Genomic DNA, 24,769 nt, shown 5'->3' with positions numbered 1-24,769 from the left:
CTAAATATATAAAATTATATATATATATATATATATATATATATATATATATATATATATATATATATATATATATATATATATAGTTTTATTTCATAAGATGTGGTTGAACTTGTATTTGATAACGGTGAGTCGTAATATTATATAAAATTTCACATTGTTAGGGTTGTTACTGATGTTATCTTGTGACATGTGTTATAGGAAGTGGCTAAATCCCATACGATGTGTTTAAATTCTATTTGAAAAGAGTGGAGATGCAATACTATACTAATTACAGTTACATTATAACACATTATCAATATGGGATGTTCGCTAGCAAAGTTAAGTCAACCTTTAGGAAGAACTTACCTATGGTGGTATCATTTATCTTTACGATAAATTTACCAACCCGAAGGTTTGATTTGATTTGTTAAGTCCTCTACTTTGTTTATTTTATTAAGTTTGTCATTACAAAGTTAATATAATTATATGTGAGTGATTTAAAAAAATTAATAATATTATATACATAATTTTTATGTATAAATAATGATGTATTATTATATGATTAGATAATTAAAATTTAAAAATAAAATAATAATAATAATATATCATTATTTATATATAAAATTATGTACAAAAATTATATACATAATTTTATTATAAAAAATAGAAATACTATGAAAAAGTGGACTTTGACAATATCATCATATGTTTTAAAAGAAACTGTTTGTGTAACACGTATCATAAGATATGAGTAAATTTTTATTTAACGAAGGTAGATGTAAAATATTATATACAATTCTACCTACTCATATATGGGTGAGGATGCCACCTTGTCACATACCACAAAATATAGTAATACTATACGTATATATTTTATGTATATAAATATATATATTTATATGTATCATCATATAATTAAATATTATTTTATCCTTAATGTAAAATTACTCAATTACATAATGACACGCATAATATATATATATATATATATACCCAAAATAGATACATATAATTTTATTATTAATAAAAACGAATGCAATGTTATATAACATATAAGAATAATGTTATGTGTATACACTTTTTATATACAATTTAAGTGCACAAATAATATGTCATCATACTATTTGATGATATTTTATATTTAATTCAAAATCATCTAATCATATATCATTTATGTATTTAAATTATATATATAAAAATATGTATGTATAATTTTATTATAAGTCCCATATATGACTATTGAAGAACAATATTCTATTTTTACCTATTTTATTTTACCTTTATACTAGTCCACTTAATCTTTTATTCTCTACTAAAATTATATATATATATATATATATTATAAAATTTAAGTATTTAGATAATATATTATTTTATAATTAAATTATTTTGAATCAAAAATAAAATAATACTTAATTACATAATAACACATCATCTATATATATAAATTATATATAAAATATATATATATAACGTTGCCCTTTATTCTCCCTTTCCACTTAGTCCACATAACATACTTTATATTACTTGCATTGCACTTATTCTTCACAATAAAACTTGCATTGCACTTATTCTTTACAATAGTGTACAAATAAAACTTCGCACATAATTATGTACATCTAATTTTAATGAGGCACTCGAATAATATATAAATAATATATTATATTTTTTAAATATTTAATTAAATACTATATATATATATATATATATATATATATATATAATATTATACTATTATTTAACAACGACATCTTGTGGAGTTACATTAATATATTGGAATGGTGATATATAAACAAGTTTAGATTTTATTTTCATTTGGTATCCATAGATTTTTTTGCTTCGTGTTATATGCTATGAATGACCTATTTTTTATTATTAATAAAATTTTATTATATTTTTTTATTATTGACAATATTTTATTGAGTTTAAAAAATAATAAAAAATTTCGATAATTTTTTATTACCTTTTGATAAACTTCTATTACATGATATAATAAATAGAGAAAATCTAATTATCACCATTACTTTATATATTAAAAAAATACTAAAATATATTTTAAGATAAAAATAATTTTATTTTTAATTAATATAATAAATAATTTAAAAAAATATTTTATAATAATAATATAAAAAACATTTAAATAAATAATAATAGTATTTTTTAACAATTTCAATAAAAACAATAATTATTTATAGTAGTAATAATTTACATGAATCTATATTTTTTTAGTAAAAATTTCCTGATCCAAACGTGTCATAAATATAATATTAAATAATAAAATAATATTATATATATCTATCTACACATATATATATATATTATCACATAATTAAAATTTATTTTATATTTCCACCAAAATAAACTTCTTTTCAAAGTTATATTAAAGGTATTTCAACATGATAAATCTAATTCATTATTAAATAAAATACCCTTTAGCTAAAAAAAAAGAAAAATATTTTAAAAATAATATGATAAATAAGTATGTACTTATATTATATAATTAAATAATTTTAAATTAAAAATAAAATAATATTAAATTAAATAATAATATATAATATATATTTGTAAACTCAAAATAAATATATATAAAATTACTTTTTTAAAAATCAAGTAAAAATGAAATGAATAACATTTAATTATATGGATCTAAATTTATTGAAATTCATTTATCTTAATTTTTGTTGGGAATTTTGCAACCATCAATGAACTTCGTATCGCCCAACTCAACTTTCATGCAAAATTAAAACCTCTATTTTTCCATTAAACCGAAAACCCAAAAAAAAAAAGAAAAAAAAAAGAGAAAAACCAAACAAAAGCCTTAAAGACAAAACAAAACCCTCTTCAACCAGCCGGCCAATTCTTCAAGCACCGGGAGCTGCATCCTTCACTTTACTCTGCAGATACCCGCCATACTCTCTTGCATAATCCTTCACGTGACTCGCCGTGTCATAAATTCGACTCCTTGCGTAGTCGAACCGGTCCGATCCGGGCGGGTGGAGCCCCCGATAGTATCGATACATCCACGACAAACCTGCCAAGACCGCCAAACCGACCCCGCAAACGGACAAGAACCCAGCAACGACGACGAACAGAACGGTTCCGATGGGAACCCAAATGGGGCTCGAAATGATGAGCAATGGGGCGAAGAAAATAAGGCCGATAATCGTTGCAGTGATGGTTAAGCCGGTGAGGAGGAGGAGAATGGAGCCAGAGATGAAAAGGGCTAGAAAGCCGAGGAGTTGGGCGGAGTTGGGTGCGTGGGATTGGAGTTTTCGGAGAAAGGAGTTGGCGTTGAGGGAGTGGTTAGGTCTGGAGGGCCGTTGGTGGGTGGGGTTTCGTTCGGCCATAGAGTTTGAAACTGAGGTTTGGAGATGAAGAAGAAGAAAGGGGTTTGTGGGGAATGTTGAGAGGTGAAAGATTGAAGAAGATGAAGTAGGAAAAGTTGCTGTTTGGGGGACAGGTGGGATAGTTTGAGACATGCAAGGGGAGACGTGGAGAGAAATGAGAGAGCTTGGGAATCGTACGTAGCGGTGGATTTTTTTGTTTTTTTGTTGATGACTTGACTTTTTCTATCAGGGTTCCAGGTAATTGTAGATTAACTTCTTTGTGTTTGGACTGGACCTGCAACTTTCCGGGCCATGGCCCAAATCCAAGTACTTCATCATTTCACTTTCCAAAGCTGTAGACTGTAGTAGGTATTTAGGTTTTCTCGGCTGCTCTCTATTAGATCAATCTCGCTTCGGTTGTACTACTCCAGGTTGGTTCTGAAAATCTTTCTATCCTATTAAGAAATTTTAAGGTTTGCTTTGAAGGACATGAAAGTTTATTATAATCCTTGACTTTTGCTGTGGTCAAGGTTGGGATCTTAATTTCAGAGATGGCTGCAAGTTTGGCTTTAAAATTGTCCCGTGGTATGTGTTTTTTTTTTTTTAGGGTTGTGGATTTTTGCTTGTATTAATTTCAGTTAGTTAGTTTATTCATATTCGTGCAGGTGATATGTGAAAATCCTATTAATTGATGTAAGTTAATAAATGGCTATATAATACACAGTGGTCGGCAACTTGTTGTTTATATAACGATATGAGCTTTGAAGCTCGACATTGTTAATGTTGGTTGAAGTTAATCCTGTTCATATGATTATCTACTCAGATTGTAGTTGTATCTGATTAAGCTGATAATTAGATAATATCTGCGTCGGTACAGAGTTTTGATTCAAAGATACATTATCGAAACTCTTGGTTGCTCTACTTTTAAATAAATCAACATTTTGTGCATGTTTAAAGTAGGAAGCTATATTTGAAAATGATCTGGGCATTAAAAATTTTTGTGCACACCTGCATTTGTGTGCTTAATTTTGCTATCAATTAGAATGTTTTGTTGAGTTTTTTCAACTTCTGTATCTTCCTTATGGATATGTGTTTGGTTGGAAGCCACCGCAAGCCCTCTGCTAAATAAGTTGATTAAATACTACTTGATTAGCAATCGTGGGGATTTTACCTGAAAATATCTTTGCTACGAATGTTTGCTAGCTTGATTACCTTCTTTTAATGATGTGTTGACAAATTATTTAATGGTAACATCTCTGACTAATTGCTTATAATTTAATGTCTAGAGTATGTAAGTTGAATTGATTAACGAATACATGGTAATTTTGGGAAGGCCTTGCATTTTTTCTAACTTGTTTATGTTATGGTTGGGGAGTCATTTGTTATATGCATGATTTTCTCAATATGTCAAACTTTATTTACCTCACTAACCCCATAGTTCTTTTGATGCAAATGTGAAACTTTGTTTTCAGTTTTTGTGATTTTCCAATATGTTTCCTTATTAACTCATTGGATTTTATTTGCATTTTCAACAAAAAAAGAAGTGAGGCGTCCATTGTTGGGAGGCATTGGAAACAATTTGTCTAGTGTATTGTGTGCATCAAATGAGATGACTGCCTGCAATTTCTTGTCTCAGGTGAGTGTTAAGTTTGTGGTTATAGTTTGATATCATAGTCATTTCATAAAGTCTTGTATGATATAATCTTTCTTAGAGTTTGGAAAGTAACTTTCTTGTAATCTTTTGCAAATTGTGTTTATAGAAATAGGTTGACTGAAGCGTTATCTACTATAGATAGCTTGGTCTTATACTTATAACAACTTAACTTTTGAGGAAGGTAATTTATGTTCTTTATCCCTGTAAGCTATTTATGTATCAGCCTAGTTTTCTACAGCTGTATTTATTTAGAGCCAGGGCATTGCAAATTTCTGTATTATCTGTCTGAATCAATCAGTTTGCAACATCGTTTCATAAGATTAGTTAGTTTCTTTGGTCATCTCTTTATAGCCTCTTCTAGATGTAACTGTAACATTTGGTTTTCATTTTTTGTGGCAGCAAAGGACTTTCACACAGATGGGGACTGTTCCCAATGCTGTGGACAACTCTGGCACAAAAAGGTTGATGTACACACAAGCTCTAAAAGGAGAAAAAGTGGCTGGATTGGGGGATGGCATTGATGCATCAGTAAAGGAAGCTGTGTCAAATGGTAAAGTGTAGAAAGGAAAGGATATTTGTTTGGTTGGAAGCCACCACAAAACCTCTTTGCCACAAATGTTTGTTAGCTTGTTTCCTGTCCTTTTAATGACATGTTCACAAATTATTTGTTCACTTGGTGCACGTTTAATGGTGTCATCTCTGAATAATTGCTTATAATGTATTGTCTAGAGTATATAAGTTGAATTGATTAACAAATACATGGTAAATTTTGACAGACCTTGCATTTTTTCTAACTTCTTGATGATATTGTTGTGCAGTCTTATTTTCAATGCATGATTTTCCAATAAAACTTTGTTTTCAGTTTTTGTGATTTTCCAATATGTTTCCTTATTCACTCAGTGGATTTTATTTGCATGTTGAACCGAAAAAAGCAGTGAGGCGTTCACTGTTGGGGGGCTTAGGAAACAATTTGTCTAGTTTGTTGAGCATGTCAAATGAGATGACAGCCCGCAATTTCTTGTCTCAGGTGAGTGTTAAGTTTGTGGTTGCAGTTTGATTTCATCTGCAATGATGTTATAAAACATATAAAGTCCTATATGATCTAATCTTTCTTAGAGTTTAAAAAGTAACTTTCTTGTAATCATTTGCAAATTGTGTAATAGAAATAGTCTGATTAAGGTGATATCTGCTGAAGATTTCTTGGTCTTATACTTTCACCTACCTTATTATTAGGAAGGTAAATTTATTTTCTTTAACCCTGGAAGCTTTTCTTTTTTGAAGAAATTAAAATTTAACCCTGGAAGCTGTTTATGCATAGTTCCATTTTTCTACAACTTTATTTATTTAGAGCCACGGCATTGCAAATCTCTTAATCATTTGTTTGAATCAATCAGCTTGCAACATTGTTTTGTAAAATCAGTTAGTTTCTTTGGTCATCTCTTTATAGCCTCTTGTAGACATAACTGTAACATATGGTTTGCATTTTTACGGCAGCAAAGGACTTTCATACAGATGGGGACTGTTCTCAACATTGTGGACAACTCTGGCACCAAAAGGTTGATGTCCACACAAGCTCTAAAGGGAGAAAAGGGGGCTGAATTGGGGGATAGCATTGATTCAGGAAATCCGAGTTTTAAAGTGATCCAGCGCCCATTGTCTCCTCATCTTTCTGTTTATAAGCCACAGCTCACTTCAACGATGTCAATTTTCAATAGGATCGCCGGGGTTTTCCTAACCGTTGTGGTTTTGTTTTATTATCTTCTTTTCCTGAAATTGCCTTCTATTTGCTTCACCTATGAGAGTTTCTACCGAATTTTCGAATTTTTCTTTGATCAAGATAAACTTATCATAATCTCCGAGATCACTGCTTTGGCCCTGACTTATCATTTGTATAAGACGATTTGGGTCTCAATGCAAGGCCGGCCATTTGGGGCAAAAATACCGAGGAAGTAAAAGCTTGTCAAGATCTGAGGAACAAAAGCATGTCAAGATCCTTACATTGGCAGAGCATTTTACCTGAGGTATGGATTCTGATGGAACTTCTTTTTGGTCTTCAGGCATTCAGGCTGTAAAATCTTTAGTATTGTATTGATGTGTCTTAGACTCCTTGTTTAGAATCCCAGAATAAAATTCCCGATTTAAGGGATTTGATTGAAGTCAACTTACCCTTTTAATTTTTTAAGTTTGGTAATTTACTGATGGTATTTTTCTATGTTTGGCAACTTGCTGTTTGTGTACTTGAAGAATAATGGGCATGTTAATGTTCCTAGTTTTATATATTATGTTCCTATTGATGAATAGAAAATTAGAGACCTTTGCAAAATTCTTTTCTCAATGTGGAAAATTCAACTAAAGTAAATGTGGGTGTGGATGGGGAATCCTAATTAGATTTCAACATTCATGTTTTCCTATCGATAGACCAAGTAATAGTGGTGATCTACTCGTTCCTCTGCATCTCCACACATGTCTAACTCTACATGTTTTGTTGTTGCTTCATGTGGCCAGCATGGACATTCATCTTCTTCTCCAATGCCACTAGCATATTTTTCACTCTCTTTAGTTGCAATTTTTCGAAGATATTCTGCTTCATCATCAAATTGATTAACAATGTCCCCGAGCATGCCAGTATCTGTTATTATCTCCTCCAAATGACTATGCATTTGAATAATTTATGCTTGCTGCTCTTGTAGACCATGTGGTTCAAGCAATTTTCTCTAGCACCATCTTCCTCTTCGCCTATCCCTACATTAAAATGTGTACTTGTCTTTCTGATGTGCATTCGCATCCTCCTTCAAGTTGTTTCATATTTGTATTAATTTCCATTACTTTTTTTGTGCATTTTCAAAGAGCGACAGGAAGAGACTACTGATAAGTTTTCTGTAAATCTCTTCTGCCTCTTCTTCTTCAATCTCATTTAGAGCTTGAGGCATTTTTTCTCTGCAGTATACGCAGAAGAGCACAAAGAATTATGAGTACTGACATTTTTACTGAAGCCATGAAATATTTAACAGAATGACAAACAGATGTCCACAAAATTAGAACAGGCTGAAGCACCTCGGTGCTTGATATTCGAAGATCTAGTCTTCTTGGATGAGTCAGTACTGTTAATCTGAGAAACAGCTAAACCTCTGACTGAAGCTACAACAAAGAAGCTCAGCCCGCAGAAAATCATGTAGTGAAAAATTTTACATTTTGTAGAAGCTTAATCAGCACATGCAAAAGTGGCAATACCCAGATGGGAAATTGGTCTTATGAATTGAGGAAGAAGTTTTTATGAGAGTCTTCTAGCAATCACAGTAGATGATCTTTGCCTCGATACTTCTTCACACTTAACTATTTATTGTTTTTTAGAAGAACTCCTAACTATCTTTCTATTACTTATAAATTAAATAAAATAATTAAATAAAATGATATTTGATTTATAAATAATAAAAAATTAATATAATCTTCTATTATCAATGGTGATATAACTAATAATATAAAGGATAATCTGATTATCACTTCTATTTTAGGTATTAGAACATTATTAAAATAATCTTGATTTTATTATAACTAAATTGAATCGAAAATTTGATTTTATTAAAGGGTAATCTTGATTACTAAAATTTGAATTGAATCAAATTTTTTCGAGCTTGAGTCGAACTGAATTGAATTCCATCTATCTATCTTGAGTTCTAAAAACGATAAGAGCCTTCGGATTCAAATTTAACTCAAATTCAACCTAAATGAATTTAAGCTAAATCAAATTTCAAAACCGAGCTAACTCAATTCAGGTCAACTTGACTTAATTGAGTTCAAATTGCCCCAAACATGACCCCAATTGTAATTGTAACATGAATTTTCTTACTATTCGACTATTTTAATTAACAATAAAACTATACGTACATAATTTTAATATACAGATAATATATTATTATATGACTGAATGATTTTAACATTTATTCACACGATAACATATTCTCAACAAATCTTAAAAAAAAGGAAATAGTGTCCGGATAGCATTACTCTTTAATTGATTAGCATATCACATATCTTCACTCTGCACTTCATTATCCTTCTTCGATCCCCTCTCCTCTCTCCTCGTCTGGAGCTTTCGTTTGGATCTTCGTGTACTCGCAACTGGTATGCTCCTTCACTCTAATTTCCGTTGGAGGAGGGATCTCACAATACATTATTTACCTTTTAAGCAAATGTGAAACTTTGTTTTCAGTTTTTGTGCTTTACCAATATGTTTACTTATTCACTCACCGGATTTTATTTGCACGTTAGACCACAAAACCGGTGAGGCGCTCATTTCCGGGGGGCTTAGGAAACAATTTGTCTAGTTTATTGTGCACGTCAAATGAGATGACGGCCTGCAATTTCGTGTCTCCGGTGAGCGTTAAGTATGATATTATATTCATTGATGTTATGAAGCATATAAAGTCTTGTATGATATAATCTTTCTTAGAGTTTGAAAAGTAACTTATAATCTTTTGCAAATTGTGTATATAGAAATAGGTTGACTGAAGTGATATTTGATAGCCTATAGATTGCTTGGTCTTAAACTTACACGAACTTAAATATTTAGGAAGGTAATTTACATTCTTTATCACTGGAAGATATATATGTGTAGGCCTAGTTTTCTACAACTTTATTTATTTAGAGCCAGGGCGTTGCAAATATCTGAATTATTTGTTTGAATCAATCAGCTTGCAGCATTGTTTCATAAAATTAGTTAGTTTCTTTGATCATCTCTTTGTAGCCTCTTATAGACATAGCAGTAACATTTGGTTTGCATTTTTATGGCAGCAAAGGACTTTCATACAGATGGGGACTGCTCCCGACGTCATGGACAACTCTGGCATGAAAAAGTTGATGTGCACACAATCTCTGAAGGGAGGAAATGGGGCTGGATTGGGGGATAGCATTGATGCATCAGTAAAGGAAGCTATGCTGAATGGTAGTGTAGAAAGGAAAGGATATTGGTTTGGTTGGAAGCCAACACAAGATCTCTTCTGAATCAGTTGATTAAATTCTTCCTGATCAGCAATCATGGAGATTTTCCCTGGAACCATCTTTGCTACAAATGTTTGTTAGCTTGATTACCTGTTGACCAATTATTTGTTCACTTGGTGCAAGTTTAATGGTGATATCTCTGAATAATTGCTTATAATTTATTGTCTAGAGCATACAAGTTGAATCAATTAACAAATACATGGTAAATTTGGGCAGACCTTGCAGTTTTTCTAACTTCTTGATGTTATTGTTGGGCAGACCTTATTTTCAATGCATGATTTTCAATATGTCAAACTTTATTTACCTTGCTAACCCCATATTTCCTTTGATGCAAATGTGAAACTTTGTTTTCAGTTTTTCTAATTTTCCAATATTTTTCCTTATTCACTCATTGGATTTTATTTGCATGTGGAACCAAAAAAATGCTGTGCAGCGTTCATTGTCGGGGGGCTTAGGAAACAATTTGTCTAGTTTATTTAGCATACTGAATGAGACGACAGCCCGCAATTTCTTGTCTCAGGTGAGTATTAGGTATTTGGTTGCGGTTTGATTTCATCTACATTGATGTTATGAAACATATAAAGTCTTGTATGATCTAATCTTTCTTAGAGTTTGGAAAGTAACTTTCTTGAAATCTTTTGCAAATTGTATATATAGAAATAGTTTCACTTAAGTGATATCTGCTATAGATTTCTTGGTCTATACTTACACCTACTTAAATATTTAGGGAGGTAATTTATATTCTTTATAACTGGAAGCTATTTATGCATAGGCCTACTTTTCTGCAACTTCTTTTATTTAGAGCCAGGGCATTGCAAATTTCTTAATTATTTGTTTGAACCAATTGGCTTGCAACATTGTTTCGTAAAATTAGTTAGTTTCTTTGGTCATCTCTTTATAGCTCTTGTAGACATAACTGTAACATATGGTTTGCATTTTATGGCGGCAAAGGATTTGCATACAGATGCAGACTATTCTCAACATTGTGGACAACTCTGGCGCCAAAAATTTGATGTCCACACAAGCTCTGAAGGGAGAAAAGGGGGCTGAATTGGGGGATAACATTGATGCAAGAAATCCAGTTTTAAAGTGATCCAGTGCGGCCTATTGTCTCCTCATCTTTCTATTCATAAGCCACAGCTCTCTTTAACAATGTCAATTTTCAATAGGATCTCCGGGGTTCTGCTAACCTTTGTGGTTTTGTTAATTGTCTTCTTTTTGTGAAATTGCCTTCTAATTGTTTCACCTATGAGAGTTTCTACCGAATTTTTGAATTTTTCTTTCATCAAGATAAACTTATCCTAATCTTCGAGATTTGTGCCTTAGCCTTGAATTATCGTTTGTATAGGATGATTTGGGGGTTCTCCATGCAAGGCCAGCCGTTTGGGACCAGAGTACCAAGGAAGTAAAAGCATGTCAAGATCCTTTACTTTGGCAGAGCATATTACCTGAGGTATGGATTTTGATCAAAGTTGATTTTGGTCTTCAGGCATTCAGGCTCTAAGATCTTTAGTATTGTACTGTACTGATGTGTTAGAATCCCAGAATTGGATCCTAGAATCAATTACCCGAGTTTAGGGATTTGATTTAAGTAAACTTTCCCTTTTAAATTCTAAGTTTTGTAATTTACTGGTGGTATATTTCTATGTTTGGCAACTTATTGTTTGTGTACTTCTTGAATAATTGAGATGTTAATGTTCCTAGTCCTATATATTACGTTCCTATTGATGAATTAAGATAGACCTTTACAAAATTCTTTTCTCAAAGTAATAAAAAAATTGGGGGTTGGGTGGGGCTAGTTCAAGCTTATCTAGAGCTGATTTGGACTATATTTAGAGCTAAATTATCTAATTCTAAAGCAAAACTGCAAAAGCTATCATTTTCCTGCCTTTTAGCACTCATTTTTTTTAAGTGGGTATGCTACAATCATATTTAGCAATAAGAGGAAATGCCTGAAGGATCCTTGTACCAAGATAAGCTTTGCCTTATTAGTATTACCATGAGTATTTCCTTTTCTGCAAACCTTCTTATAACTGTGGTCTCCTATATTTAACTGTGTTATCTTTTTGAAAAGGAAAGCTAACAACACAATTTGGAGTTTATTATACTAGGTTCTTTATCTCTGATATAACATTAAAATTCGACCAAATAGTTCGTCAATCTTTGAGGTAACCATATGCAATTAAATCTCTTATGTTTGGCTAACTGGCAGGCTAACTGGCTTGGGAATGGGCACAGCTCTTTTCAAATACAGCATTACATTAGCTTTGCAAACTAATATTACAAGCAGTCACCAACTCTATGGTAAGTATGGCTTAGAAAACTAAAATTAATAACAGAAATACTGAAAGACATCCCTAATTATACTGACTTAATTAGGCATGCTTTTGGTATGGAAACATAACCCTTGCTTGTTGATTTACTGAAATCCCAGAACAACTTACATTGACCATTCTCTAGGGATTCCTGATTTGATTTCAACATATACATATTCTTCATACAGCATTACCCTTTTCCGATGGCTTATGGTTTTTGCTCCAGAACTTGTAATGGAAAGCTCTGATCTCCAGCATCTTCTCAACTTCTTCAATGGGGAGCCCTTTAGTTTCAGGTACACATACTATGACAAAAATCAATGCTATGACTGAAATGACTCCAAATATTAGAAATGTCCAGGATGTTCCAATTGCCTGAGTCAGAGATAGGAAGGATTGTGCCACAATGAGATTTGATATCCAGTTTGCTGTGGCAGCTATTCCTCCACAGACCCCTCGGAACCTCAACGGATAGATCTCAGAATTCACAATCCATGGGACAGTTCCCATTCCAGGAGAGAAAAATATTATGTAGAGTGCCAGGCCGATTAGCGCAAGCCATCCATATTTGCTTGGGCATCCCCTTGTGTACCACTCTCTTCCCTCTTCATGGCATGATTTCTTCACATCATCGTTCGAGACCAAACATGCCCCCGGAAATAGCTGCAATGAGTTGTATGTTAGTATTATTTTGCTTCCCAGTTTGTGATCTGAAGAAGGGGAAATGTGTTTTACCTTATTAGCAGCTGAAGCACAGAAGCCACAATCTGGAGAAGAAGCCTTCAGACACTTCATACAATCCCAGCTCTCAGTTTTTGCAACTGCACTATAATCTGGGCAAGTGGTGTTTGAAAAATGAGAAGTTTCGGCTAGGCTAACCATCGGTGAGTGAGAAGTAGTCTCATGGAAGACTGCTGATAAAAGTCCAAGAGAAATTATTACCCCAAACAAGCTGATGATTAGAAGCTTCTTCCTCCCAGTCCTGTCGATGAAGTATATGCTCACAATGGAGCCACAGGCATTGAGGCCAGCCGTGACAAGTGAAAGCAGGAGTGCTGTTTGGTTCGACGCGAAGCCAGCTAACTGAACAATGGTAGGGCTATAATACATAACTGTGTTTATACCCACAAATTGTTGAAAAACCTGAAGACCAACTCCAGCTATAAGTCCTCTTCTCACTGTTTTGGTTTTCAGTAGTTTGATCAAGTTTATCTTCTCAGAAGACCCTTCTTCCTGAACTTCTTTATCAACTGATTCCTTTAGGTCCTGGATTTCGGTTTCAACCTCATGGGCAGGGTAGATTTTCCTGAGAATTGCCTTAGCTTCTTCTTGTCTTCCCTGTCAATCAGAGAACATATGATTGGTTTCCTGATATTTAGAATATGCAGAACTGGTTTGAAAGAAGCAATAATGAAAGAAGTTACCTTTCGGTATAGCCAACGGGGAGATTCTGGAAGAAGCAACATGAGAACAAACTGCACAAGAGCCGGGACACCTGCAACTCCAAGCATCCACCGCCATGTCCCTGGTGCCTTGGTAAAGGCTAAGTTGATAAGGTAAGACAGGAACTGGCCTCCGGTGATGAGAAAGCCATTGGTACTAACAAGGGCACCGCGGATTTTTGCTGGAGAAGCTTCAGATATATACAGAGGAGATGTCATTGATGCCATTCCCACCCCAAGTCCAACAAAAACACGACCGGTGATAAGAGCAGCTGGGTTCGGAGCTGAGGCCATGATCACAGCACCGCTGAAGAAAAGAAAATCGGCTATCAGGATTGTACTTCTCCTTCCATAACGATCATTCATCCAGCCACCTATTGCAGCCCCAATGATCGCTCCAGCTACAGCCATACTGACTATGCTCTCCTGATCAGATCATAATGGTAAATTCTTATCAGAGCAATGCTATGCTGACCTTTTTTTTAATACACAAATAACTAATCATAAGATGATTAGGTCTTATTTTATCTTTAATTCAAAACACTTAACACACATTAAACCTATTCTCATTTGTGCATTCAAAGTAAATAGAAATAATTTTATTGACTGTTATCATCATTTGGCTGATTACAGAGAAAGAGATGAAAAGAAGAACAGATTTCACCTGTAGAACAGTTCGTCTATCCACAGACTTGAAGTCATCTCTGATGTAAAGAAGAGCTCCGGAAATAACCCCTGCAAAATCCCACAGTTAAAATCAAAATCACAACTTCTGAAAACCCTCTCAAAGAAACTGGAAAATGAAGCACCTGTGTCGTAGCCAAAGAGGAGGCCACCGATTCCAGCGGAGAAAGCAAGGCGGAGAACATAAGGGTTCTTCCATGTCAAAGAGAAACACTCTCTGAACGCTGAAATATCGGCCTCTGCGTGAACTCCTCCCTCCATTTTTTTCTATCTGCATTGAAATTTCAGAGAACCAAACTGAGCGAGCAAAATGAAGATAAGAGTGATAAATATTGTGAAATCCTCATGGATAAAGTCAAGAAGTCCACCAACTTTGTCTTCGGCTGCTTCTCATCAGAGGTAAGTCCACGTGATTTTTATTATTTTTTTATTAATTAAATTTATAATTAAGCTTTTATGAATTATTGCCTGTGATTATTTCTCCTATGACTGTCCCCACTTTCCTTCTTTGTTAAAGTTTTCTTCATCCTCGTCAATTCATGCACCTGCGGTTTCGGAGAAATTATTATAATAGTAAAATTATGTATATCATTTTGTATAGATATTATTTTATTTTTAATTTTTGATTATCTAATTATATAATAATATATCATTATTTGTATATAAAGTTATACATACAATATTACACTTATTATAAACAAGAAAGTATAAATAAATAAAAAGTAATATTATAATACTCATTTTAAATATATAAATATATACATATTTATATATATTATTATATGATTAGATATTTTTTATTTTTTATTTAAAATTATTTAATCATATAATAATATATATATTTAAAATAAATATACATAGTTTTATTAATAAACAAATGAAAAGGTTGGTTTTGATTAGTCCAAAAGTGCTGGACGGTATTTGTAGAGAGTGGATGCTATGATTATTTTGCCTGATGGACTTATTCCCACTCAATGTTTAGTGTACTGGCAATCTTTCACGTGCAGAATTTAAATTTAAATTTTTTATTTAATTTTTATTAAAATTAAAGATAAAATTGTTATTTAATTAAATTTATCTAGATAATATCTTTATTATTTAGACATTTTGTCTAGAAGACAACACCAAAGAGAGAGAAAAGCGATTGCAATTTGTCAAAAAATCATTGGACATTGTGGAAATCTTAGAGAGAAAATGATTAAAATTTAATTATTAATTTTTTAAATTAAAGAGAAAATTATATAAAAATTTTATATTTTTTAATATTATTAATACCTTTACTCTTAATAAAGGATTTTAATTAAAATTAAATAATAAATAAAATTTTAAAATTTTATAAATAAGAGTTTGAAAATACACTAATATATGGTCGAAAATAAGTGTATTTGGCCTACCATTTTCGTCAAGGACAATCATTTCATATACCAACATTTTGGGCTTTCTATTTATCTCATGCTTAATTATATGTTCATTGTTTTTGAAAATTAAATTGAAATGACAAAAATACCCATTAAAAATAATGAAAAATGTAATATACAAATTAGCAAACAAGTAAATTAGAAACTTCTTCGATATTGCTTCAAAAAGTATTTCAACCGTGTTAATATGAGCAATATTACGTAAAGAGTAAACTTGGTAAGTACATTGACATGAAACAAGTATAATTAAAATAAATAATAAAATTATGTGTATAAATAATAATTTATCATTATATGATTAGGTGTTTTATTTTTTATTTTTTATTTTTAATTATTTAATCATAAAATGATATATCATTATTTATATATAAAATTATATATATAATACTACTCTAAAATATATTTGAAGACTTCGATTGTGGGTATAATTTCAAGAGCTTGTTTTGGAATATATACTTTAAACACTCTATGTATCAAAATAAATAAAACAATTCATTAAAGCATTTATAATAAGTAGGCATAAATTCTTCTAATTGTTCATAGTGATCTAGGATTTAGTTAGGTTCAGCCGAATGGGTAGAATCAATAAATAGGTGGGTGTCATTACTTGTATTAGTCAAACAAGCTAATTGTGTGTTGTATCATAGTTTTAAAAATTTGATCGAATTAATTAGTGTGACTGATCGAATTGTTAATCATTAGCCTTTCTCTCTCTCTCTATTTATATATAAAAAATATTTTTGAACAATTAATTCGTTTAATCACATGTCAAAATAAAAAAGAAACAATTCATTAGAGCATTTATGATAAGTAGACATAGATTCTTCTAATTGTTCTAGGGGATCTATGATTTAGTTAGACTCAATCGAATAGGTAAAATCAACAAATAGGTTGGTGTCAATTACTTGCATTAGTCAAACAAGCCAATTGTGGGTTGTATCTTGGTTTTAAAAATTAGATCGAATCGATTGATTTGAGTAATTGAATTGTCAATCGTTAGCCAATTTGATTTTAATTTACTTAAAAACTACTTTTCTAATTAAAACATATTGAACCGAATTAAACTATTTGAATTATCCAATTAGATTGAGTATAAAACCGAGTATGACTCGGTTAACATAACAAAAATTTTTCAAAAATTTATTATACAAACTTAAAGTCAAAATCTTATTTTATATATATATATATATATATATATATATATATATATATATATATATATATATATATTCGAACTTAGTTTATTATTATTATGTTAAATAAGCCAAATTATAAAAAAAATAAATATTATTTATAAACAATTAATTGGTTTAACCACCAGTCAATCGAGTTAACCATTGATTAGATTATATCGACTTCTCTATCAAGTTAATATTCAATCTAATTTAAAAAATATTATGTTGTATTATGCCCATCTTTAAGAGTTTTAATTCTTTATTCACTAATTAATCAAAAATAACAAATAAGTTGGATTAGTTGTTGAATCCACAATTATTTTGTTACACGCTTGGGTAATTTTATGAACATTAAATTCGAAATTTGATGTTTAAAATTAGATGTATTAATAATGCATATCAACAATAACATATTGGTTAAATAATTTAAATAAAATAATACATAATTATATAATAAAATAATAATAATATTATTATTAATACACTTCAGCTCACATAATTTTATTTATTCAATTAAACAAATAAATACGAGTAATATTATGTATATTTTTGGATAGATTTGAAGTGAGTTTATTCAAACTTGATATGAATTTTGTTTGAATGAACCTGAATCCAAACCTGATATATACAAACTTAAGTTCGAACTCAAATTAAAATATATTTGAAAACCAATCATGAATTTGAACTCAAGCTTGACATATACAAATCTATGCTTGATCTAAAATATATTTAAAAAAAATTTTAAACTATACCGTATAAGCTACAAGTGAATCAAATTTGAGTAAATGAGTTCAATGAACCCAAGCTAAGTTTGGTTTGTCTATACAAATCCAAGTTAAACACAAACTCCCGATCTATGAAGCAAGCCGAGTTTTCTCAAAAATGAGTTTTATCCTATTCAATTCGAATCCAACGTTATATATACATATTCTAAATATATAAATATAAAACATATTTATATGTATTATTATATAATTAAATATTGTTTTATTTTTAATTTAAAATTATTAAATCATATAATTATATGTAATAAATATACATTTAAAATAAATTCATATAATTTTATTAAATAAATATTATACATCTAAGTAAACTCTGTCAATGTCACGTGCCATTTAATAATATAGTTGTATTAAAAAAAATGGACTTCCTTCTTTCTTGTGTGAAAAGGGAGATGAGATCATGGGTAGACTAAAATTTTTAAATTGAACAATTACAAAATGACTTTGATGTCTTCGTTGAAAGATCAAACAATTAAACTATGCTAGATAATTCTAAGTTAAATAATATAATAAGACAAATGATTCATTTTTTTAATACATGGAGGGTCTAAATTTTGACAACCATACTTTTGACTTTATAATTAAAAATTTGATTCTTTGAGTAATTCTATTATTTTATTTATTTTATGAGATATTATATTGACCCATTTTCAGAAAATGATGCCACTCATAAGGATTGCTTTTTAAAAATTATAATAATTAAAATATAATAAAAAAATTTATCATCACATTATCATCTGATAAAATATCATAAATATTTTTTAAAATTTTAGATTTTATTAGATATATCTTTACCATTTTATTATTTTTTTATACGATATATTGATCTATAATAATAATATATATATCATATCGTATCAATTTAATATATTTTAAGATAATATTGTTTTTCATTTGTATTATATATAAGATATATATATATCGTATATCCTATAATACAGATAAGTAATAACTATGATTTTAATATCCCAGAAACCATATTGTATAATTTTTTTTCAAGTTATGTAAAAAAATTACATTTATAATTTTCAATTTGATCATAAAAATGAAGGGGAGATTGAGACGAATCAATGATGTGGCACTAGGCAAATTGATGTTAAAATTTTGTTGGAATTTGAAGAAGTTTTGGTGATGGAAGAGAAGAGAGCCCAGATTCAGATTCCCACCTCTTACCTTTTTTTAAAGTTGATAGAAAGTTATAAGAAACCAAGCTTTAAAAGGAAACTCGTGGATGATCCATTGCAATCTCGAAACCTTTTGAAAAAGATGACAATGGCCAACCACATTGTCAAAAAACTTTAAAAATTAAGAACTTTCAAAGATGACGACTTCATGATCACAACGGAACAAATTAAGGCTTTTGATCTGTCACATTGTAAACCACACACTTGTGGAGGAACAGTGGCCACAAAACCCCTTCCATACGAAAAAAAACTCCTTCAATGTGTAGAGAAGAAAAATCACCGTGATCGAACGATTCACTTAAATCCAAGGGATATTGAAATTTTTACCACTTTTTTATTCCGTGTATACAAAATTACCACCTATCCTAAAGCTTTCACAAATATACCACAACAGTAATCATCTTCCCCAAAATACCCCTCTTCAATCTTTTATGCACAAATTCTCTCTCCTCTTCTCTGCAATTTTTTTTTCTCTTATTCTAAAGTGATAAAAGAATCAATCACTCTCTCTTCTGGAAAAAAATATTGAATTCTTCAGATTTCAAAAACAAAAGCAGGAAATAAAAAATTCTTCAGATTAAGAATTCTTCAAAATAAGGATTTAAAAAAAAAAGAGCAACTCACAAAAAAACTCAACTGGAAAAAAATGACCATCGAAGAATATCACATTCAGTAGGATTTAACTGGAAAAAAAAATTAACATTTAAGAATTAAAATTTAAAAAAAAAATTTACGTTTAACCTAAAAAACATAAAAAAAGCTTGGCGTAAAATCTGGGAATTGTTAACGCCAACCTGGCCTGTACATAGAAGGGTTGGCAACGCCAACCCTTATATGTATATAATGTATTTATATTAATATATATTATTATATTATTATATTATTATATTAATTTTATATATTATAATTATATTATATTATTATTATATAATATATATTATATTATATAATATTATAATAATATATATTATATTTTAATATTATTATAATATTATATTATATATTATAATAATATAAATAATATATTATTTTATAATTATATTAAAATATATTATATTATTAATAATTATATAATAAAAAAAAATATATATATATAATAATATATATATATATTATATTATAAATATATATTATTTAATTATTTAATTATATAATTATAATAATATTATATATTATATTTAATATATTATAATATATAATTATATTATATTTTATATAATATATTTTATTATATTTTATATAATATATTTTATTATATATTTGCAATTAAAAATATTATATATTTTTTTATTATATATTATAATATATTATATATAATATAATTATAATTATATAATATATTACATAATATTATTATGTAATATACATATAATATTATTATTTACATTATTAATATAATATATACATTATATTAATATAAAATATTATATATAATATATTATATATATTTTATTCTCTGCAATATTTTCTTGCAGAGAATCCTGATGCTTCTGTCATAAATCTCTGGAAGGATTAAAGGTGGGCCTACCATTCAAAAAAACCAAAGAGTGATAGAAAGAAAAGTTGGCGTTAATGCCAACTTTTCCTTTTTCTTTTTTTTATTTCCCCAGCTCCCTTGTCCCACCATTTGCCCCCAGCTCTTTTTTTTTTTTATTTTGACCAAGGATCGCCAACCTTTGGCGTCGCCAAGGGTTGGCGATGCCGCCAACCTTTGGTTTATATATTATATATATAATAATATATTAATACATATTATATATTATAATATATAATATAATATTATAATATATTAATATTAGATTATAATATTATAATATATTTAAATTCAGGGATTGATGTAAAATCCAGCAGCTTTCACCTTTTTAATTTGTTAAATTAATTTGAAATTTGATACAAATATAAATTAATATTATATTATATATAAAATATTATAATATTATAATATATAATATTATTGTAATATATTAATATAATATTATATATATTATATTAATATATATAATATTATATATTATAATATATAATTATTAATACTAGAATATCTTTAATATTATAATAATATAAATAATATATAATTATAATATTCTAATTAAAATATAATATAATATATCATATATTAATATATAATATAATTATATATATATATATAATTAAATAATTATATATATATATATAAATCATGCTTTGCTTTATAAAGGGTGGGCCCACTCTACATTAATGCTACAGGCCAATTTCCCTTATCGTCAACCCAGATTGCTTTTACATATATTTTATAAAATATAAAATAATATTATAATATAATATTTATAATTATATAAATTTTATTATATATAATATATATTACCAGGGGTTGGCGGCATCGCCAACCCTTGGCAATATAGCGGGGGGTTGGCGATGCCGCCAACCCCTGTAATAATTATATATATTATATATAATATATTTTATATTATATATGTAATATTATATTATAAAATATTATAATTTAATTATATAAATTATAATATATTATAATATTATAGTATATAATATATTATATTAATATAATAATATTATTTAATATTATATACATATATTAAGGGTTGGCGTTACACAGTAACTTTCACGCCAACCTTTTTTTTTTTAAAGTTAAATGTCCAGTTTTTTTTGTTTCACTTAAATGCTTAAATAGCAATTTTTTTTCTTTTTCCAGTTAAATACTGTTACATGATCATTTCTTCGATGGTCATTTTTTATCTTGTAGGTTGCTCTTTTTTTTTCCCCTTTTTTTTTTTAAAATCCTTACTTTAAAGAATTCTTAATTTGAAGAATTTGGTTGTTTCCTTCCTGTTTTTGTTTTTTGAAGATGAGGGAGAAGAGAGAGTGATTTCTTTATAACTTTGGAAGAAGAGGAAGAAGAGGAAGAAGAGAAAAAAAAGTTGCAGAGAAGAGGAGAGAGAATTTATGCATGAAAGATTGAAGAGGGGTATTTTGGGGAAGGTGAGTACTGTTGTGGTATATTTGTGAAAGCTTTAGGATATGTGGCAATTTTGTATACACGGAATAAAAAAGTGGTAAAAATTTCAATTTCCCTAAATCCAATGTTTATAGAACAATCAAAATCTAATGTTCTTCATGGTTTCTTTATCGTTTCTCAATCAACTAGATAGAACTTTTAAAAAGACTATAAAACCCTTTCAATATGAAAAAAACCCAATTAATTTTTATATGAAAAAACCTTTTTAATATGAGGAGAGAAAAAAATTATAGTGACCTAACGATTCACGTAAATATAATGTTTAGGGTAACCAGAATCCATCAAATATATTTCACATAAATTTAAGGTTTAATTATAACTACAACACAATTGAAATATATAGAGCTTTAAAAAGAGATAGATTACTTTCTTAAGAGTTAATATAATATTGTTCTAGCAACTATGGCTTGTAAAATTAGTAGAAAGAAACAAGTTAGACTACTTCATAAGGAAAGAAAAGATGAGTCTTGAAAAGGCAGTAGAGTAGAATATAAGGGAGTAGGAGATAAGACACAATAATTTGTAAATATGGATAAAAGATTCAACTAAAACTGTATAATTATCAATCGATCAACCCCAAAAAAGAATTGATGCAAATACCATACTAAAAACATAACGTAAGGTCGATTTCAAGGGTTAATAAAATTGGTAAAATATTAAAATTTTTAACGTAAAAATTAAATTCGAGTTTTTGTCATACTTGTGAAACTTTAACTTATCTAGTGTAATGATTATAAATCTGATTATTATATCATAAATTTATCCATCAAATAAATACAAATGAGACTTTTGGTTGTAAAAAAAAAAATGTAAAACATAACGTAAGGTTGTATACCTTCAATACTAGAATGAAACATCTCAAATCCTAACCAAAATTTACGGGTTTTTTTCACAGTGCGAGGGATGAGTTGCTGCTGAGGAGGGACAGAGAAAGACTAAAAGAGAACGATGGTTTACTCTGTAGATATAAACCTTCAGAAGAACAGGTGTCATTTTGATAAGTGAGATTTGTTTACATTTTATTGAGTCTCATATAAGGGTAAGTCCGCCCCTGTGGAGGAAGATCCACTTTTGGGATCAATATTGAGTCTCTTCGGCCAGGGTTTTAAATTCGGATTGAATCGGCTAATCTGATTAGTTGCACCATCATTCATAAAAAAAAAATTGTTTCAATTTGGTTGTAAATTATTTTTAGAGTTAGATCAGATTGAATCAAATAATTTAAATAGTTAAATGAGTTTAACTTAGTTAATATAAAAGTTTATTTTTTAAATTTTATTAATGAGACTTGAATAGTGGGCAGATATCTTGAAATTTGTCCACTTCCTCCAACGAACAACGACAGTTATCTTTGATGTTTTTCTTTTAAATAACAAAACCTTCGTCTGAAAGATAAAGAACAAGACTTCATCATTTAACGAAGACGATGAGCATCGTTTAACAAAGGATAATATTTCGTCGTCTTAGGTTTAGGTTGGAAACTGGCCATCACTGGTGACTAGAGATGTGAAAAAAAAAACTTAGAAATTTAGAAAAGAAAAAGTTATTTTTCAAAATTAAGACATGTGATAAAATACCAATTTTAAAAAACATGAAAAAGGAAAAAATAAAATAAAATTATATTTTTTTAATAATATTATTAAAATAACAATTTTATTCTATAAGTATATTTTTGTCTTTATACCAAATCTTGAGTGAAAAATAATCCTTTGGGCTTATTTTATCTATGGATATAGTGTTTATAAATATTATTAATGGAAAATTGTAACATTTTTAATGAATTAAAAATTTTGATTCTCCAAATACTGTATGAGGTTTCTGGATGATTCCCAGCCTAATAAGCTCATTGCCATTGTCATTGTCAAGATTACGTTCCCTTGGATTACTTTTCCAAATTTACTTTTTGTTCCAAAAGAAAAGAAAGAGTTGGGAAGATGCTCCCGGCCGCCCCCTGACAACCTAACTTAAAAGTATGATTAATATTATGCGTATAAATAATATATAAAATTTTATATATAATTAATAATATATTATTATATAATTAGATAATTTAAAATAAAAAGTAAAATAATATCTAATTATATAATATATTATTGATTATATATAAAAATTATATATATTATTTGAATAATAATTTTATTAAAAAGAAAGGCCAAAGGACAATTTTCCACCCAAGGAATGCTTTTTCCATAAATTTCCTTTGTTAAATTTGAAAAGCCCATTTATCTATCCATGGGCTGTTAAAAAAAAGTCAGGTTGACAGATTCAAGGGGTAAAATCGTTATTTTATTTGTAATATTAAAAATAAACTTAAATTTAATTTCTTTTTTACCCCCAAACCCTAACAACTAACAATTTTCCTCCAACCCAAGTTTTCAAAAATAACATTTTCCCCCCTAGGGTTTCCAAACTTTCAGATTGAATTTTTTAACAATGACCAACGATCTCCAAACGATGTCTCTTCTTCCCTAGCGTCTCCTCTTTTTGATTGTGCGGTGTTTCCCCTCCTAAGCGTCGTCGTTGACGAAGATGATGCGTCTTCGTTGACGACGCCACCATATATCGTCGAAAGTGTACGACCGGAAGGAGGGGCTGTTAGAGAGGGAGAGTAGATGTTTGGAGATCGCTGGTCATTGTCAAAAAAATTGAATCTGAAAGTTTAGAAACCCTAGGGGGGAAAAGATAGTTTTTGAAAACTTGGATTGGGGGAAAGTGTTAGTTTTTAGGGTTTTGAGAGGAAATGATATGACCAACGGACTCAGTTAAGTTTAATGATCCATGGGTGGTTAAATAAGA

The 24,769-nt window shown here is 29.3% G+C and overlaps 4 protein-coding genes and 1 long non-coding RNA gene across 19 annotated transcripts; 3 read left to right on the top strand and 2 right to left on the bottom strand.

Annotated features, from left to right (window-relative positions):
- Positions 1-2,710: 2,710 nt before the first annotated feature.
- On the bottom strand, positions 2,711-3,418 carry LOC123204608 (oleosin G-like). Its single transcript, XM_044621368.1, has one exon. It carries the CDS (start codon positions 3,327-3,329, stop codon positions 2,844-2,846), a length of 486 nt encoding a protein of 161 aa, XP_044477303.1. The 5' UTR covers positions 3,330-3,418; the 3' UTR covers positions 2,711-2,843.
- A 188-nt stretch (positions 3,419-3,606) lies between these two features.
- LOC123204607 lies at positions 3,607-7,285 on the top strand. Of its 4 annotated transcripts, none has more exons than XM_044621366.1 (6): positions 3,607-3,739; positions 3,839-3,893; positions 4,853-4,944; positions 5,362-5,512; positions 5,895-5,989; positions 6,457-7,285. In XM_044621366.1, exons 2-6 carry the CDS (start codon positions 3,860-3,862, stop codon positions 6,913-6,915), a joined length of 831 nt encoding a protein of 276 aa, XP_044477301.1. In that variant the 5' UTR covers positions 3,607-3,739; positions 3,839-3,859; the 3' UTR covers positions 6,916-7,285. The 4 variants fall into 4 exon arrangements, with proteins under 4 accessions (XP_044477301.1, XP_044477299.1, XP_044477302.1 ...); XM_044621364.1 differs by having other exon boundaries at positions 3,609-3,739; positions 4,850-4,944; XM_044621367.1 differs by having other exon boundaries at positions 3,611-3,739; positions 5,898-5,989.
- A 1,651-nt stretch (positions 7,286-8,936) lies between these two features.
- On the top strand, positions 8,937-12,922 carry LOC123204439. 10 transcript variants are annotated; one of them, XR_006499557.1, is made up of 7 exons: positions 8,937-9,084; positions 9,232-9,336; positions 9,754-10,480; positions 10,912-11,413; positions 12,173-12,264; positions 12,502-12,571; positions 12,713-12,853. XR_006499557.1 is itself a non-coding variant. In XM_044621092.1 (6 exons), the coding sequence occupies exons 2-6, from the start codon at positions 9,310-9,312 to the stop codon at positions 12,508-12,510; spliced, it is 387 nt and encodes a 128-aa protein (XP_044477027.1). In that variant the 5' UTR covers positions 8,937-9,084; positions 9,232-9,309; the 3' UTR covers positions 12,511-12,922. The 10 variants fall into 10 exon arrangements, 3 of the variants coding, with proteins under 3 accessions (XP_044477027.1, XP_044477025.1, XP_044477026.1); XR_006499551.1 differs by lacking the exon at positions 12,173-12,264 and having other exon boundaries at positions 9,754-9,904; positions 10,386-10,480; positions 11,309-11,413; positions 12,713-12,777; XM_044621092.1 differs by lacking the exon at positions 12,173-12,264 and having other exon boundaries at positions 9,754-9,904; positions 10,386-10,480; positions 11,309-11,413; positions 12,502-12,922.
- On the bottom strand, positions 12,202-14,691 carry LOC123204437 (probable inositol transporter 2). The gene is made up of 5 exons (XM_044621088.1): positions 14,527-14,691; positions 14,382-14,452; positions 13,700-14,143; positions 13,011-13,613; positions 12,202-12,938 (listed from the first exon to the last, which is right to left on the bottom strand). The coding sequence occupies exons 1-5, from the start codon at positions 14,660-14,662 to the stop codon at positions 12,456-12,458; spliced, it is 1,737 nt and encodes a 578-aa protein (XP_044477023.1). The 5' UTR covers positions 14,663-14,691; the 3' UTR covers positions 12,202-12,455.
- LOC123204440 lies at positions 13,853-22,886 on the top strand. Of its 3 annotated transcripts, none has more exons than XR_006499559.1 (3): positions 13,853-14,160; positions 14,351-14,800; positions 22,869-22,886. It is a non-coding gene; the product is annotated as an uncharacterized LOC123204440 (long non-coding RNA). The 3 variants fall into 3 exon arrangements; XR_006499560.1 differs by lacking the exon at positions 22,869-22,886 and adding an exon at positions 21,803-21,840; XR_006499558.1 differs by lacking the exon at positions 22,869-22,886 and having other exon boundaries at positions 14,351-14,885.
- The last annotated feature ends 1,883 nt before the right edge of the window (positions 22,887-24,769 follow it).

Source organism: Mangifera indica, chromosome 20, assembly GCF_011075055.1.
Source record: "Mangifera indica cultivar Alphonso chromosome 20, CATAS_Mindica_2.1, whole genome shotgun sequence".
NCBI lineage: Eukaryota > Viridiplantae > Streptophyta > Magnoliopsida > Sapindales > Anacardiaceae > Mangifera > Mangifera indica.
This window is presented reverse-complemented; position numbering and strand designations above follow the sequence as displayed.